The 14,615-nt window shown below is 45.1% G+C and overlaps 1 protein-coding gene across 1 annotated transcript in view; it reads right to left on the bottom strand.

Moving 5' to 3' along the window:
• The window catches only part of ppwd1 (peptidylprolyl isomerase domain and WD repeat containing 1), a 34,032-nt gene extending 21,930 nt beyond the window's left edge, over window positions 1-12,102 (bottom strand). Inside the window, exons 1-3 of the mRNA XM_038791040.1 lie at window positions 11,964-12,102; window positions 8,327-8,429; window positions 6,788-6,891 (exon numbers count right to left, since the gene is read on the bottom strand). Coding sequence (XP_038646968.1) covers window positions 6,788-6,891; window positions 8,327-8,429; window positions 11,964-12,078 — 322 coding nt within the window. The 5' untranslated portion in view covers window positions 12,079-12,102. The remainder of the gene's footprint in view (window positions 1-6,787; window positions 6,892-8,326; window positions 8,430-11,963) is intronic.
• Window positions 12,103-14,615: the final 2,513 nt, after the last annotated feature.

Here is a 14,615-nt window from a genome sequence, read left to right as displayed (position 1 = left end):
GTGAAATATTTATTTAGTACTTTAACAATCTCTGCCTCCATGCATAAATCTACTTTTTGGTCCCTAATCTGCACCACCCTCCTTTTATTATACTTTTACCCTGTATATGCTGATAGAGGATTTTGGCCAGTGGTTACCAAGGTTGCTAAGGATGAGATCAAAGACTGCAGGGTGGATGGGCAAACTGATAGTGATATGGGACAATGTGGTGGGAGATAGATACTGTTCTCTGCAGCCACAATCAGGAGATCAGAGTACAGCTAGCCGTTCTAATATATTTTTGTCAATTTTAACCATATGCACTGTTCCTAATACATCCTCTTTTGCTTTGAATTTAGCAGTCTGTTGCTCCTTGGTAAAGTGAGATGCAAAGTACTCATTTAGACAGCCATACCCTCTGAGCCCATGAGTAAACCCCTTTATGGTCACTAATCAGTCCCAATCTTCTTTTTACCACTCTTTTATAATCATCCGCCAATAAAAAACCTTTGGATTCCCTTTAAATATTAGCTGTCAATTTCTTCTCATACTCTCTCTTTGTTTTCTTTCTATCACTTCCTGTTTGAACTTTGTATTCACCTGTACTCTCAACCCAACAATTTGAAACTTGCTCTGCTTCACCTTGCTCTCTCTTTTGTCATCCAGAGCGCTGTGGCTCTCCCTCACCCCCTCTTGGGAATGTACCTCAACTATATCTGAACTCTCTTCATTAAAGGTAGCTCATTGCTCAATTACAGTTCTGCATGCCAATCTTTGATTCCTATTTAGCTGAACCAGATCTTTTCTCGCTCCAATGAAATTGGCTCTCCCCTATTTTTGTTTTCTCTTTTGGATTGCCCCAGAGTCCTTTCCCATATTATTGTATGGGTTAGGTTAGCTATGACCAATGTCTCCTAAATATTCCCCTACTGACACTTGATCCACATGTCAGAATCAGAAGCATTACGCCTCCTTCCTCGTTGAGGCAGAAACATGCTGATCCAAGAAACTTCCTCTGCACAGACGTCAGAAACCCTTCAAACATCATACACCAGTCTATGTTAAGATAATTAAAGCCCCCTCCATGGTTATTGCAGAAAATAAAAGCTCATTCAAAGGGGGTAACATATTGGTATGGATCGATGGTTGACTGATTAAAAGGAAACAAAGGGTAGGTATAAGACGTCTTTTTCAGGTTGGCAAGATGTAACGCGTGGTGTGCCACAGGAATCAATGATTACAATTTACATAAAGAACTTGGATGAAGTGATTAAAGGGATGCTTGCCAGATTTGCAGTTGACCCATAGGTGGGCAAGTTAATCTGTGAAGAGGACAGAAGGAGGCTGCAAAAAATATAGATAGGTCGAGTAGTCAAAGATCTGGCAAATTAAGTGTAATGTGGGAAAATGTGAAATTGCCCATTTTGACAGGAAGATTAAAAAGCATCATCAAAATGATGAGAGATTGCAGAAGGATCTGGGTGTTCTAGTGCATGAATCACAAAAGACTAGCATGCAGGTACAGCAAGTAATTAGGAAACCTAATAGAATGTTATCATTTATTGTCAGGGGAATAGAATAGAAAAGTGGAAGGGGATCATGCTTCAATTATACAGGGCACTGGCAAGATCAATTTTTAAAAATTCATCTTTACAGATGTGGGTTTTACTGGCTAGGCCAGCATTTATTGCCCATCCAAAAAAGCCCTCGAGAAGGTGGTGGTGAATTCCCTTCTTGAACTACTGCAGTCCATGTGGTGCAGGTGGACCCACAATGCTGTAAGGGAGGGAGTTCCAGGATTTTGACCCAGCAAAAGTGAAAGAGTGGCGATATGTTTCCAAATCAGGATGGTGAGTAACTTGGAGGGGAATTTCCGGGGTGGTTTTACCAGGTATCTGCTGCCCTTGTCCTTCGAGATGGCAGTGGTCGTAAGTTTGGATGGTGCTGCCTCAGGAGCCTTGGTGAGTTCCTGCAGTGCATCTTGTAGATGAACATTGTTGGAGCTGCACACATCCAGGCAAGTGGAGAGTATTTCATCACGCTCCTGACTTGTGCCTTGTAGATAGTGGACAGGCTTTAGGGAGTCAGGTGAGTTACTCACCGCAGGATTCCTAGTCTCTGACTTGCTCTAGCTGCCACAGTATTTATATAGCTAGTCCAGTTCAGTTTCTAGTCAATGGTATTCCCCCAGGATGATGATAGGGGATTCAGTAATGGTAATGCCACTAAATATCAGGGGCATGATTGGATTCTCTCTTACTGGAGATAATCACTGCCTGGGACTTGTGGTACGAATGTTATTTGCCACTGGATATTGTCCAGGTCTTACTGCATTTGCTCGTGGACTGCTTCACTGTCTCAGGAGCCACGAATGGTGCTGAATATTGTGCAATCATCAATGAACTTCCCTACATCTGACCTTATGTTGGAGGGAAGGTCATTGATGAAGCAGTTGAAGATGGTTCAGCTCAGGATACTACCCTGAGGAACTCCTGCAGTGGTGTCCCGGCACGGAGACGGCTGACCTGAAACAACCACATCTTGGATTGGATTGGATTTGTTTATTGTCACGTGTACCGAGGTACAGTGAAAAGTATTTTTCTGCAAGCAGCTCAACAGATCATTCAGTACATGGAAGAAAAGGGAATTAAACAAAATTCAAGAAAATACATAATAGGGCAACACAAGATATACAATGTAACTACATAAGCATTGGCATCGGATGAAGCATACAGGGTGTAGTGTTAATGAGGTCAGTCAATAAGAGGGTCATTTAGGAGTCTGGTGACAGTGGGGAAGAAGCTGTTTTTGAGTCTGTTCTTGCGTGTTCTCAGACTTCTGAATCTCCTGCCCGATGGAAGAAGTTGGAAAAGTGAGTAAGCCGGGTGGGAGGGATCCTTGATTATGCTGCCCGCTTTCCCCCGGCAGCGGGAGGTGTAGATGGAATCAATGGATGGGAGGCAGGTTCGTGTGACGGACGGGGCGGTATTCACGACTCTCTGAAGTTCCTTGTGGTCCTGGGCCGAGCAGTTGCCATACCAGGCTGTGATGCAGCCCGATAGGATGCTTTCTATAGTGCATCTGTAAAAGTTGGTAAGGGTTAATGTGGACATGCCAAATTTCCTTCGTTTCCTGAGGAAGCATAGGCGCTGTTGTGCTTTCTTGGTGATAGCGTCGACGTGAGTGGACCAGGATAGACTTTTGGTGATGCGCACCCCTAGGAATTTGAAACTGGTAACCACCTCCACCCCATTGATGCTGACAGGGGTGTGTCCAGTGCCTTGCTTCCTGAAGTCGATGACCAGCTCTTTAGTTTTGCTGGCATTGAGGGAGAGATTGTTGTCGTTACACCACTCCACTAGGTTCTCTATCTCCCTCCTGTATTCGGACTCGTCGTTATTCGAGATGCCAGGTATGACTCCAATCAGTACAGAGTCCCCCCCCCCCCACCAATTTGCATTCTCCAGTTTAGCTAGGGTTCCTCGAAGCTATACTTAATCAAATAATGCCTTAATGTCAAAGGCAGTCACTCTCACCTCACCTCTGGAGTGGAGCCCTTTTGTTCATGTTTGAACCAAGGCTGTACTGAGGTCAGGATCCGAGTGGCCCTGGCGGAATCCAAACCGAGTGTCTGTGAGCAGGTTATTTCAGAATAAGTGCTAATTGATAGCTCTGTTGATGACCCCTTCCATCACTTTCCTGATAAGGGAGTGGACTGATAGAGCGGTTATTGGCCGGGTTAGATTTGTCCTGCATTGTGTGTACAGGACGTATCTGGACAGTTTTCACATTGCTGGGTAGATGCCAGTGCTGTAGCTGTAGCTTGGCTCGGGGTGCGACAAGTTCTGGAACACAAGTCTTCAATATTTTTGTCAGGTCCCATAGACTTTGCAGTATTCCGTGCCTTCAGCCATTTCTTGATATCAAGTGAGGAGAATCGAATTGGCTGAAGACTGACATCTGTGTTGCCGGGGACCTCTGGAGGAGACAGAGATGGATCATCCACTCTGCCCCTCTGACTAAAGATTACTGTGAATACTTCAGCTTTGTCTTTTGCACAGATGTGATGGCCTTCTCCATCATTGAGGATGGGGTTGTTTGTGCAGCAACCATTCACAACTGGATGTGGCAGGACTGAAAAGCTTAGATCTGATCCACTGGTTGTGGAATCACTTAGCTCTGTCTATCACTTGCTGTTTATGTTGTTTGCCATGCAAGTAGTCCTATGTTGTAGCTTCACCAGGTTGACACTTCATTTTTCATTATGCCTGATGCTGCTCCTGGCATACTATGTATAGTGTTGGTCACCTTATTTAAGGAAGGATGTAAACTCTTTCGAAGCAGTTCAGAGAAGGTTTACCAGACTAATACATGGAATGGGTGGGCTGTCTTATGAGGAAAGGTTGGACAGGCTAAGCTTGTAACCACTGGCGTTTAGAACAAAGAAAAATTACAGCACAGGAACAGGCCCTTCGGCCCTCCAAGCCTGCGCCGATCCAGATCCTCTATCTAAAACGGTCACCTATTTTCTAAGGATCTGTATCCCTCTGCTCCCTGCCCATTCATGTATCTGTCTAGATACATTTTTTTTTTTAAATTTAGATTAGCCAATTATTTTTTCCAATTAAGGGGCAATTTAGCGTGCCAATCCACCTACTCTGCACATTTTTGGGTTGTGGGGGCGAAACCCACGCAGACACGGGGAGAACGTGCAAACTCCACACGGACAGTGACCCAGAGCCGGGATCGAACCTGGGACCTCAGCGCCGTGAGGCGGTTGTGCTAACCACTAGGCCACCGTGTTGCCCTGTCTAGATACATCTTAAATGACACTATCGTGCCCACCTCCTCCAGGAATGCGTTCCAGGAACCCACCACCCTCTGCGTAAAGAACTTTCCATGCAATCTCCCTTCAACTTTTCTCCCCTCACCTTGAACTCGTGACCCCTAGTAATGGAGTCCCCCACTCTGGGAAAAAGCTTCTTGCTATCCACCCTGTCTATATCTCATGATTTTATAGACCTCAATGAGGTCCCCCCTCAACCTCCGTCTTTCTAATGAAAATAATCCTAATCTACTCAACCTCTCTTCATAGCTAGCGTCCTCCATACCAGGCAACATCCTGGTGAACCTCCTCTGCACCTTCGCCATAGCATCCACATTCTTTTGGTAATGTGGCGACCAGAACTGTACGCAGTCTTCCAAATGTGGCAGAACCAAAGTCTTATACAACTGTAACATGGCCTGCCAACTCTTGTACTCAATACCCCTTCCGATGAAGGAAAGATGTGACTTGATTGAAATATACAAGATCCTGAGGGGTATTGACAGGGTGGATGTGGAGAGGATGGTTCCACTTGAGGGAGAGTCTAGAACCTGTAGTTACTGTTTAAAAATAAGGGGTCACCCATTTAAAATGGATGGGAGGTTAAGATTTGTCACTGTGAGTCTTTGGAACATTTTTCTTGAAAACGTGGTGGAGGTAGTCTTTGAATATTTTTAAGGCATAGGTAGATAGATTCTTGATAAGCAAAGGCGTGGTAGGTTATCGGGGTCGGCGGAATACAGATTTGAGGGTGCTATTAGATCACACATGATCTTATTAAATGGCATGGGGCTGAATGGCTTACTCCTGCTCATTGCTTATACGTTCATATAACTGCTCTAGATTTTGCACTTCTCTGTAATTTCCTTGCAAATTTGTTCCTCCAAAATCTTTCCATTAGTTGAGAGATTTGAGGGTGCTATTAGATCAGCCATGATCTTATTAAACAGAATACGCCAAATAGTGAAATGTTATCTTTACTGTATTAGTTAAGATAGCCTCAGTCCACATTTGCAGCATGAAATTCCTATAATGTCGATAGCAACAAATAAAGTTTCTTCCACAATGCATAATAAGGAGAACCAACATTATTTTACCTCGGTTCTCATAGCAGAAATGGCATCAGAACCAAAACAGCTCTCAGAAATCTTCCATATATGGACAGGATCACTCTTACAGGAGTGGGGCCGGTGGTCGCCGCCGGTGGTCTGGTTAACATCTAGGTGTTGTAGGGTTTGCATGAGGACCTGATGGCGGATACCAGCTTGGGCCTGAGCGAGCATCTCCACGGGAATCTGCATTGGGCTGGCCTAACTGGCTCCCGACCACTCTTCATCGTCACAACCCACATCAACTTTGAGGAATTTGAGAGCATGGCTATGCATGTGGTCGAAGTGGAGGCCCTGTCCTGGTGGGATAACCTTGAGGTGATGACCTGCTGATTAAGTGGCAGGTCAGAGGCTGCTGGAGGGTTGCGAATACAGGGTGCAGGCTGTTGAGCCAGCCAATTACTAGAGAATGGGGATATCAACAGCCTGTGGAACCAGTAGCTCAGTGGGGTATTTTAATAAACCTCAGTTGTGAAAGCTGACATCATTGAAGCTGAAACTAAATTTTGGCATGTTTCTTAATGCATGAGCATCAACTGCACTAAACCAGGGATTGAGGCTGTGGCTGGCAGTGCCATTTGGGAAAGTTTCCTATTTATACAGTCACGCTAAACAAAAACACACAAAATGGGGGTTTTCTCTGCAACAGAGAGTTCAATCTATCTGCCTGGTTACAGCAAGATAGAAGTTACACGTTAGATATTTTTTACTTTCTTGTTAGCATCGAGGCACAAATCTCAACATCAAAGTGCCATTCGTTTGCTGCAGCTTATTCTTAACAAGTGTGATTATCCAAATATATTTTATTTTGCTTTGATGGTCACTTAAAATTCTAAGATACACATATAAAACTTAGAAAATTAGAGTATTTTACCTAAATGACTGCGAAAGTGCTTAACAAACTCTATTCCTTCGTCATACTTCTTCTTCCAGAATTTGACATGTCCATCTTGACTGGCGGTTATTATGAAATCGGTCCTGGTTACAAATGAAACAATAATGGCTTAGTAAGCACACTCATTGGAAAACTGGCCTCATTGTAGAATTGGACTCATAAAGGGGAATCTTTCAGCAATTTAACTGTAAGAGAAAAAAAAAATCAATGTCCAATCAACAATATTCAAATGTAACAAGTTAATTACAACAATAATTATAATTTTATGCATACATCTTTGCTTCCAAAGTCTCTATTGCTTATGCTTTGAATTTTAAACTTGAATAATTTTCATCAGGGTCAGAAATAATTACTTTCAATTGCACACAAAGAATACAATTAGTAGTTGTGCTTTGGAATTGTATAATAGTAGCAAATTTAACCACATCTTATTTTTTTTTACCTTTACGATCAGACAATGGTTTGCATCAACTTTCCCAATGCAGATGGGCGGAAAAAACACTGAAAAAATCCTCTGGGATATTCCACACAATTTGCATGTATACAGCACTTCTAAAACAATAAGCAATCCAAGCAGCTTCACGTGAAGTAGAAATGGTGGGCAGCAGAGGAATGGGGGTAGGTAGCAAGGAGAGAAAAAAAAAAGGAAATACAAAAATAAGACAAAGGACACCAGATTCGGTGGAGTGACCTAAATCTTGATTTTCGGAAGATTTTAAAAGGTGGAATGAGGAGAAATTGAGGATTGAGAGGGAAACCATGAAGCGCCAAAGTGGTTGAAAGTTCTGGAGGATGAAGTTACAAGGTATGCAGGAAGAGTAGTTTTAAAAGAAGATAGAGGATCAGGCCGAGACAAAAAATGAAGGAGGTTGAGGGTGAGACAGGGCATTAGAAGGCTATGATGACTTTAAATGTAATGTGCTGGAGGAATGGGGACCAATACAAATCAGCGAAGAGCGAATGAAACTTCAGTGTGCAACAAGATGAGGCTCATAGAAGATGAAAGGTAGGAAGAAGGGCATTGGGGAGACAGGTTTGGGACAAGAGAAATAGTGTCAAGCGAGATAAAATATCGACAAAAGTAGAATGCTGAAAAAGGGTCTGATGAAAGGAAGTGTGACTGAATGGGAGGATGGGAGCAGTAAGAGCATGTGCCAGAAAATCCCTTAAAAGGGAGTGGGAACCTTAGGCCCATGTGGCAGCAAGCAAATGGAAAAAAAGGGAAATCTTCAATTTGTGGATCAATACAAAGAGCTACATGAGAGACAGATAAAAACAAAGAAACATCACAAGAATTAAATTTAAATAACTACTCAAATAAATTACATTGCTTGGTCATAAAACAGTACATTTGTCTGCAGAATTACTTGTTAATTGTCAAAATTAGCAAGTAACTTATATAATTCCCACACTAAGACAACATCCAAAATAAATATGACAATAATAAACATCAAATCACTTGAACGGCATATAAATTCTAGTTTGTTTCTTGTTTTAAAAAATGAAAGAAGATCTCACCGGGTGCACACCATGTGCATAATAATATCCCTGTGCATGTAGCTACGCTCATACATTGAAGCACTCGGCAAGTTGTCCAGATACACATGTTCAAAGTCAAGAACTGCGAAGAAACAAAGCAAGTGTATTTCTAATTATAGCAGATATTACAATCCCAGTGGAGACTAATAACTTTAAATAAAAGATTTGAATTCCCAGTGACCCACATAAAGGAATTGTACATCAAGATTTCAAGTTTTAATATTTTTATTGTAACAAACCAACTAAAAGCAACACCAACTAAACAATTGCTATTGGGCAACTAATAAAGAAAGATCACCCTCCTTTGACTCTTAACATGATAGCAAACCACACACCATGGTTATACTTTACATTGGCTCTCTGCATAAACTTTTTTCACAAGAGCCAGTTCAACATCACTCCTAGCTTCTAATGGGTTCACTTCCCCCCATTTCGCCAAGGTACAAGATTGAGTGACCATCAAACAGCATTTCTCAGTTTCCAGATAAGTACAGAACCAAATATCAGTAGTAAGGCCCACTCCAGAGATTCTTTCCTCCTCCCACCCATCCCAGGCCAAATCTTCCCTATTCCTTAGATTTCCACAGGACTCACATCTTCAACCCAAGATTATCTTCCCTCACATTTTGCCTGGTAGCTGACATAAAAGACACACACTTGTCTCATCACATTAGCTGCAGTCCTCTGACTCTGTGTGAGACCTCCCTCTCTCCTTCTACCAGAACTCTCGGATACCGAAAGTTTATCCACTGTCAGCTCAGTTGTTTTTGCCTTTGTTTCCAGGTGTGTTCAGATGTGAACAATTTACGTTGCGCTCCCAGTAAGTTTCACCCTGGGCCTCCTTCTCCCCATCGTAACGAAGCTACCCAGGTTTGCTGTTGGGCAGAATTTGGCTTGCTAACTAATTTCTTTAGACCCATCTGTGAAGTGGAGTTTCATTCACATGAAAGGAAAACTGTTATAGCTCTGGGCTTACTTCACTTTGTAGGTCTATCCAGAGCACCTTGCTGGTTGCTGGATCCATTTATTACACTTTTTGTGAAAAAGAGAGTGTAACATTTGCAATTTTCCAATCTTCTGGCACCATCACTGTATCCAAGGAAGAATGGAAGATTATGGCTAGCATCTCAGTAATTTCTACCCTCATTATCTTCAGGTGCATTTCATCCAGTCCTTGTGAACTATCAATTTTATATAGTTAGCCTTTCTATGACTTTGACAGCATCTTCTTCCTTGGTAAAGATGGCTGTGAAGTACACATTCAGTACCTCAGCCATGTCTTTTGCCTGCATGCATAAATCACCTTTGTGATTCCTAATCGCATCATTCCTACCCCACCATTTCAATTACACTTTTTTCTGCATCTGACAATAGCAGACTTCTGACCAACTGCTACCTTTGGATGAGAACATGGAGTGCAGGACTGATGGGCAAGCTACCATAATGCCACTGTGCAGGAGACCATTCAAGTGGGTGAGTGGTAGTGATAGACGACAGTATGCTCAGGGAGAGTAAACACTGTTCTCTGCAGCCACAATCAGGAGTTCTGAAAGTTGTACCCACCCAGTGCCAGGGTAAAGCAGCTGGAATAGATATTGGAGTGAGAGTAGAAGGATTCAGTTGTCATGATCCACATAGGAACTAATAACATAGAACTATGAATTATATTCTGCTGAGTGTATTTAAGGAGTTAAGTTACAAAGCAACGAGTAATAATTCCTGGATTGTTACCTAAACCATGTGCTGGTACATAGGGATAAAGAGATTAGAAGTTAAATGTGTAGCTAGTGGCTTGTGTAGAAGACGGTGGTTTAATTTCAAGGCTTAATTTCACTGGCACCAATACTGGGAAAAGAGGGAGCTGTTCTGTTGGGGTGGGCTTCACTTAAAGCATGCTAGGGCCAATGCCCTGGCAAATCACATAACAAGGTAATACTCACTGCTTTAAGCAAACAAAGATAAAGTAGGAGAATTCAGGAAAGGGTTTCAAGCAAAGCAGCATTTTGGGTGAAAACAAACAGGGATAACAAAAAAGGAACAGACAGTGAAAGTAGCAAAGATAAACAGGCATTAGTGACACCAAGGAAATTAGAAAAAAAACAAAGATAACAACATCACATCTGAATGTGCAAAGTATTTGCAGAAAGTGCACTAAATTAAAAGCACAGATAGAAATTAATAGTTTTGCTTAGAATTTAGAGTGCAGGAGGAGGCCATTTGGCCCATCGGATCTGCACCGGTCCTTGGAAAGAGCATCCTCCCAAAACCCACACCTCCATCTTATCCCCGTAATCCCACCTAACCTTTTTTTGGACACTAAGGGCAATTTATCATGGCCAGTCCACCTAACCTGCACATCTTTGGACTGTGGGAGGAAACCAGAGCACCCGGAGGAAACCCATACAGACACGGGGAGAACGTGCAAACTCCGTACAGACAGTGACCGAAGCCGGGAATCGAACCTGGGACCCTGGAGCTGTGAAGCAACTGTGCTAACCACAGTGCTACTATGCTGTCCCCTTAATAGCCTTTAAGCCGATGTAGCTGCAACATGACAAAGTTTGGACAACGGATACTTAATTTTTAGAAAAGATAGGCGAAACTGCAGAATTTCCCATTCTGGAGATCAAACGCGGTGACAGATGGGGGAGCTGGCTTGGTTCCTGCTGGTCACGTCAGATTTATCTGCCTGACTTTCCTATTAATTATGCATCAACAAAGACCTTATTGAAACTTGCAGCAGCGAGGGCAGGGCTTTGTTCAGCCTGCCGTTACCTCACAGAGTTGAAGATCCTTTCATCATATTTAAATGGAACACGCACAGACATTCACTCACTGCAGACCAGGTGTGCTGTAAAGTCCCTGCTTCACCATGGCTGCCACAATCCTCCACTGCATGGTTCAGCGAGGTCTCTATGGCCGTACAGTAAAAGTGGGAGATACTCTTCCGAGGGATTGGATCAGGAGGTCTTTCTACCTAACCAAACCAGCCTGGAAGGTGGTCGCCAGTGAGGTCAGCAGCCATGGCTTTGGCCCTGCAGTCCGGGAAACATAGGAATGACCTGATGCACTCCGCCAGGGTAAGTGAAACCTCCACTCACTCCAAACTCTCAGTCTCATAAGGGCATCAGGCAGTCTAAGAGTTAGAATCCACAGAGATGTCACACCAGAGACCAGCAGATATAACATCAATACTGCATGTCTGCAAGCCACTTTTAAGGTCACATTCCTGCACAAACGGATTCTTAATCCCTTACTGGAGAGGGCTTATTTTAACCCAAAATGCTGCTTTGCTTGAAACCCTTTCCGGAATTCTTTCAGGGGCAGCGTTGACCATGCTCTTGGTCAGTTTTCTTGGACAGTAAGAAGTCTTACAACACCAGGTTAAAGTCCAACAGGTTTGTTTCAAACACTTTGTGTTTGAAACAAACCTGTTGGACTTTAACCTGGTGTTGTAAGACTTCTTACTGTGCTCACCCCAGTCCAACGCCGGCATCTCCACATCACAGTTTTCTTGGAGCAATTATATAGTCGGGGTGGTGCATGTTGATGATGGGGAATGTTCCTCAATCTAATTCGGATTAGGTGTCGCCGGCAATCGGACGGGCTCAGCTACCTTTCCTTTTCTTCGGCTGCACAGCCTGAGAGGGCAGCGGTCCCACCCACTCCTCGTCCGCCGACTCCGACCCGCTTTCTGCTGCCGACTGCTCTCGCTTCTTGGCCGCCGCCATGTTGCATTAACAAAACCTCTGACCTTTCCCCGCCGACTGATTGACACCGGAAAGGGGCGGAGCCTCCACCTCATTGGCTCAAGATGGCCTGAGGGCGGGCTTGTTGAGACGCGTAATCAGGAGGCGTGGCTTGAGGAGTCAGCTCTGATTTTCAAAGGAGATGGATCTGAAACCAATGGTCCAGACCCGACAGCATCTGGACTGTTGGACTGAAATTGGGAGACATGAGTACAGGCCCCACGGAAGTCCTGGTGCACATACGCTGAAACTTCCGATGGGCTGTTGCCGCTGTTCAGGACCCTCCTTGAAAATCTGAGCTCAGACACTTGGCCGAGATATGTGAGACTTACCTGGAAATGTTACGCTGGTTAATACCTGGTCTAATTCAGTGCTTAGCCAGCGTACCACTGCTGACCTCAATCACCTCCTTGACCTGACCCGACTATCCCCCACCCGGCTACCCAATCGCCCACTCACCCATTCAATCACGAACTCACATATATTGCACTAAGACCTAATTCAGGTCTGGGGCTGGTTTAGCTCACTCAGCTAAATCGCTGGCTTTTAAAGCAGACCAAGCAGGCCAGCAGCACGGTTCAATTCCCCTACCAGCCTCCCCGGACAGGTGCCGGAATGTGGCGACTAGGGGCTTTTCACAGTAACTTCATTGAAGCCTACTCGTGACAATAAGCGATTTTCATTTCATTTCATTTCATGAACCAATAAAAAGCTGATGAAATCTGACCACGCGATGGTATTTGTCCAGATTTAAGCCACTGCCTTGACCAATGCACTCCTGTGACCAAGCTATAGATAGCACTTAGAAACTAATAAATGTAAGAAGTCTTACAACACCAGGTTAAAGTCCAACAGGTTTTTGGAGCACTGCTCCTTCCTCAGGTGAATGAACCAATAAGATAGCTGATGAAATCTGACCACGCAATGGTATTTGTCCAGATTTAAGTGGTCCGCAGATCAGCTGTGCCCCAAAAGCTAGTGATTCGAAACAAACCGGTTGGACTTTAACCTGGTGTTGTAAGACTTCTTACTGTGCCCACCCCAGTCCAATGCCGGCATCTCCCCATCATAACTAATCACTGTGCTTCCATTATGTCTGGGTTGGCGCGCTGATTCTTGGAAATGCTAATTCAAAAGCCTCTTCAGAGGACAAAACTTATTCACCAATCCAGAGGCGGATTTACAATTACAATACCGCTCGGTGGTAAGCCCAGGATAGTCCCCATCAAAAGACCTATGTATGTTAATAGTATCTTTTCCATGGATCCCCATCTTGACAAGGTGGATATGTTGTGCTCTCCAGTGAACCCTTGAATGGTGCTCCTGGTACAGCCACACATGGCAGCAAGGTCGGTGAAAGATGCCGGACACATTGTGATCCAAAACGTTGTCCATTGCAGAACAGACAAAGGAAGACTGTCAGCGGAATTCTCTGGCTGGGATTCTCCGGAACCGCAGTGAAGTGTTGACGCCGGAGTGTTTCTCGCCGACGACAACGGCCTCTTGGCCCAGCGATTCTGTGACCCACAGGGGGCCAGCACGGCGTGGAGTACTCCACACAGCTCTGGCTGCCGATACGCCGCCCTGAACTGCAGGCCGCGGGACCGTGCGGTGGCCACTTCCACGCCGGCCCAGCGCAACATGGTGGACCCACACAACGGGCCGGTGGGCAAGAAGGTAGGGCCCCCCCAGATAACGCACGCCCACCGATCGGTGGCCCCCAATCGTGGGCCTGGCTGTCGTGGATGCCTCCCCCAGAGACTGATCCCCCCCACCAGGACGGGCACTGCAGCCACGATGCCGAGCTCTCGCCGGGTGGAACCATACATGAACCACGCCGGCGAGAACTCGGCCGGTCAACCGCAGAGAATTGCCGCGGGGGACTCTTTCAACGGCCCCCGACCGGTGCCACATTGACCGCGCGGGCATGACTAGTGCTAATTCTCCGGTCGGCGTAGGTTCACGTCCCGGCGTCGGACACGATCATGGGTCTGACGCCCCATTCTCCGCCCTCGCACCGAGTGTGATTTTGGCGCGGAGGCTCAGAGAATCCCGGCCCCTGTTTCTGAAGTTTTGACACCAGCGCAGGATTCGTGAAATTCCATGGCAGCAATACTGGCGGCACATCCGAATTGATTCAGCTACTGTAAATGGGCTAGTACGGGTACCACATAACACAATCGATTCCAATGAGAAACAGTGCCGGATTCGCCGGGTCCGAGATTCACACTCCAGAGGCTGATAAGCTGGAGCCGTGAACACACACTCCACGGCCCCCACACACCATCTCAGCCAACAAGATGGCAGCGAGGTGAGCGGCCGTAAGCTGGAGTCCCTCCTGGACACGGTGGAGGAGAGACGGTTGATCCTGATCCTGACTCAGGAGGTTGCTATCTGCAACCATTCACCATGACTGGGCGCATGTGGCAGAGTTGGTGAGTGCCAATGGTCGGCAGTCCCAGAAAAACTGCACGACCTCTTCACGGTAGCCAGGGTGAGTAGGCAGTGTCATAATATAC

Source organism: Scyliorhinus canicula, chromosome 3 (assembly GCF_902713615.1).
Source record: "Scyliorhinus canicula chromosome 3, sScyCan1.1, whole genome shotgun sequence".
NCBI lineage: Eukaryota > Metazoa > Chordata > Chondrichthyes > Carcharhiniformes > Scyliorhinidae > Scyliorhinus > Scyliorhinus canicula.
The sequence above is the reverse complement of the archived record's forward strand: the minus strand, read 5'-3'. Positions and strand labels throughout refer to the sequence as shown.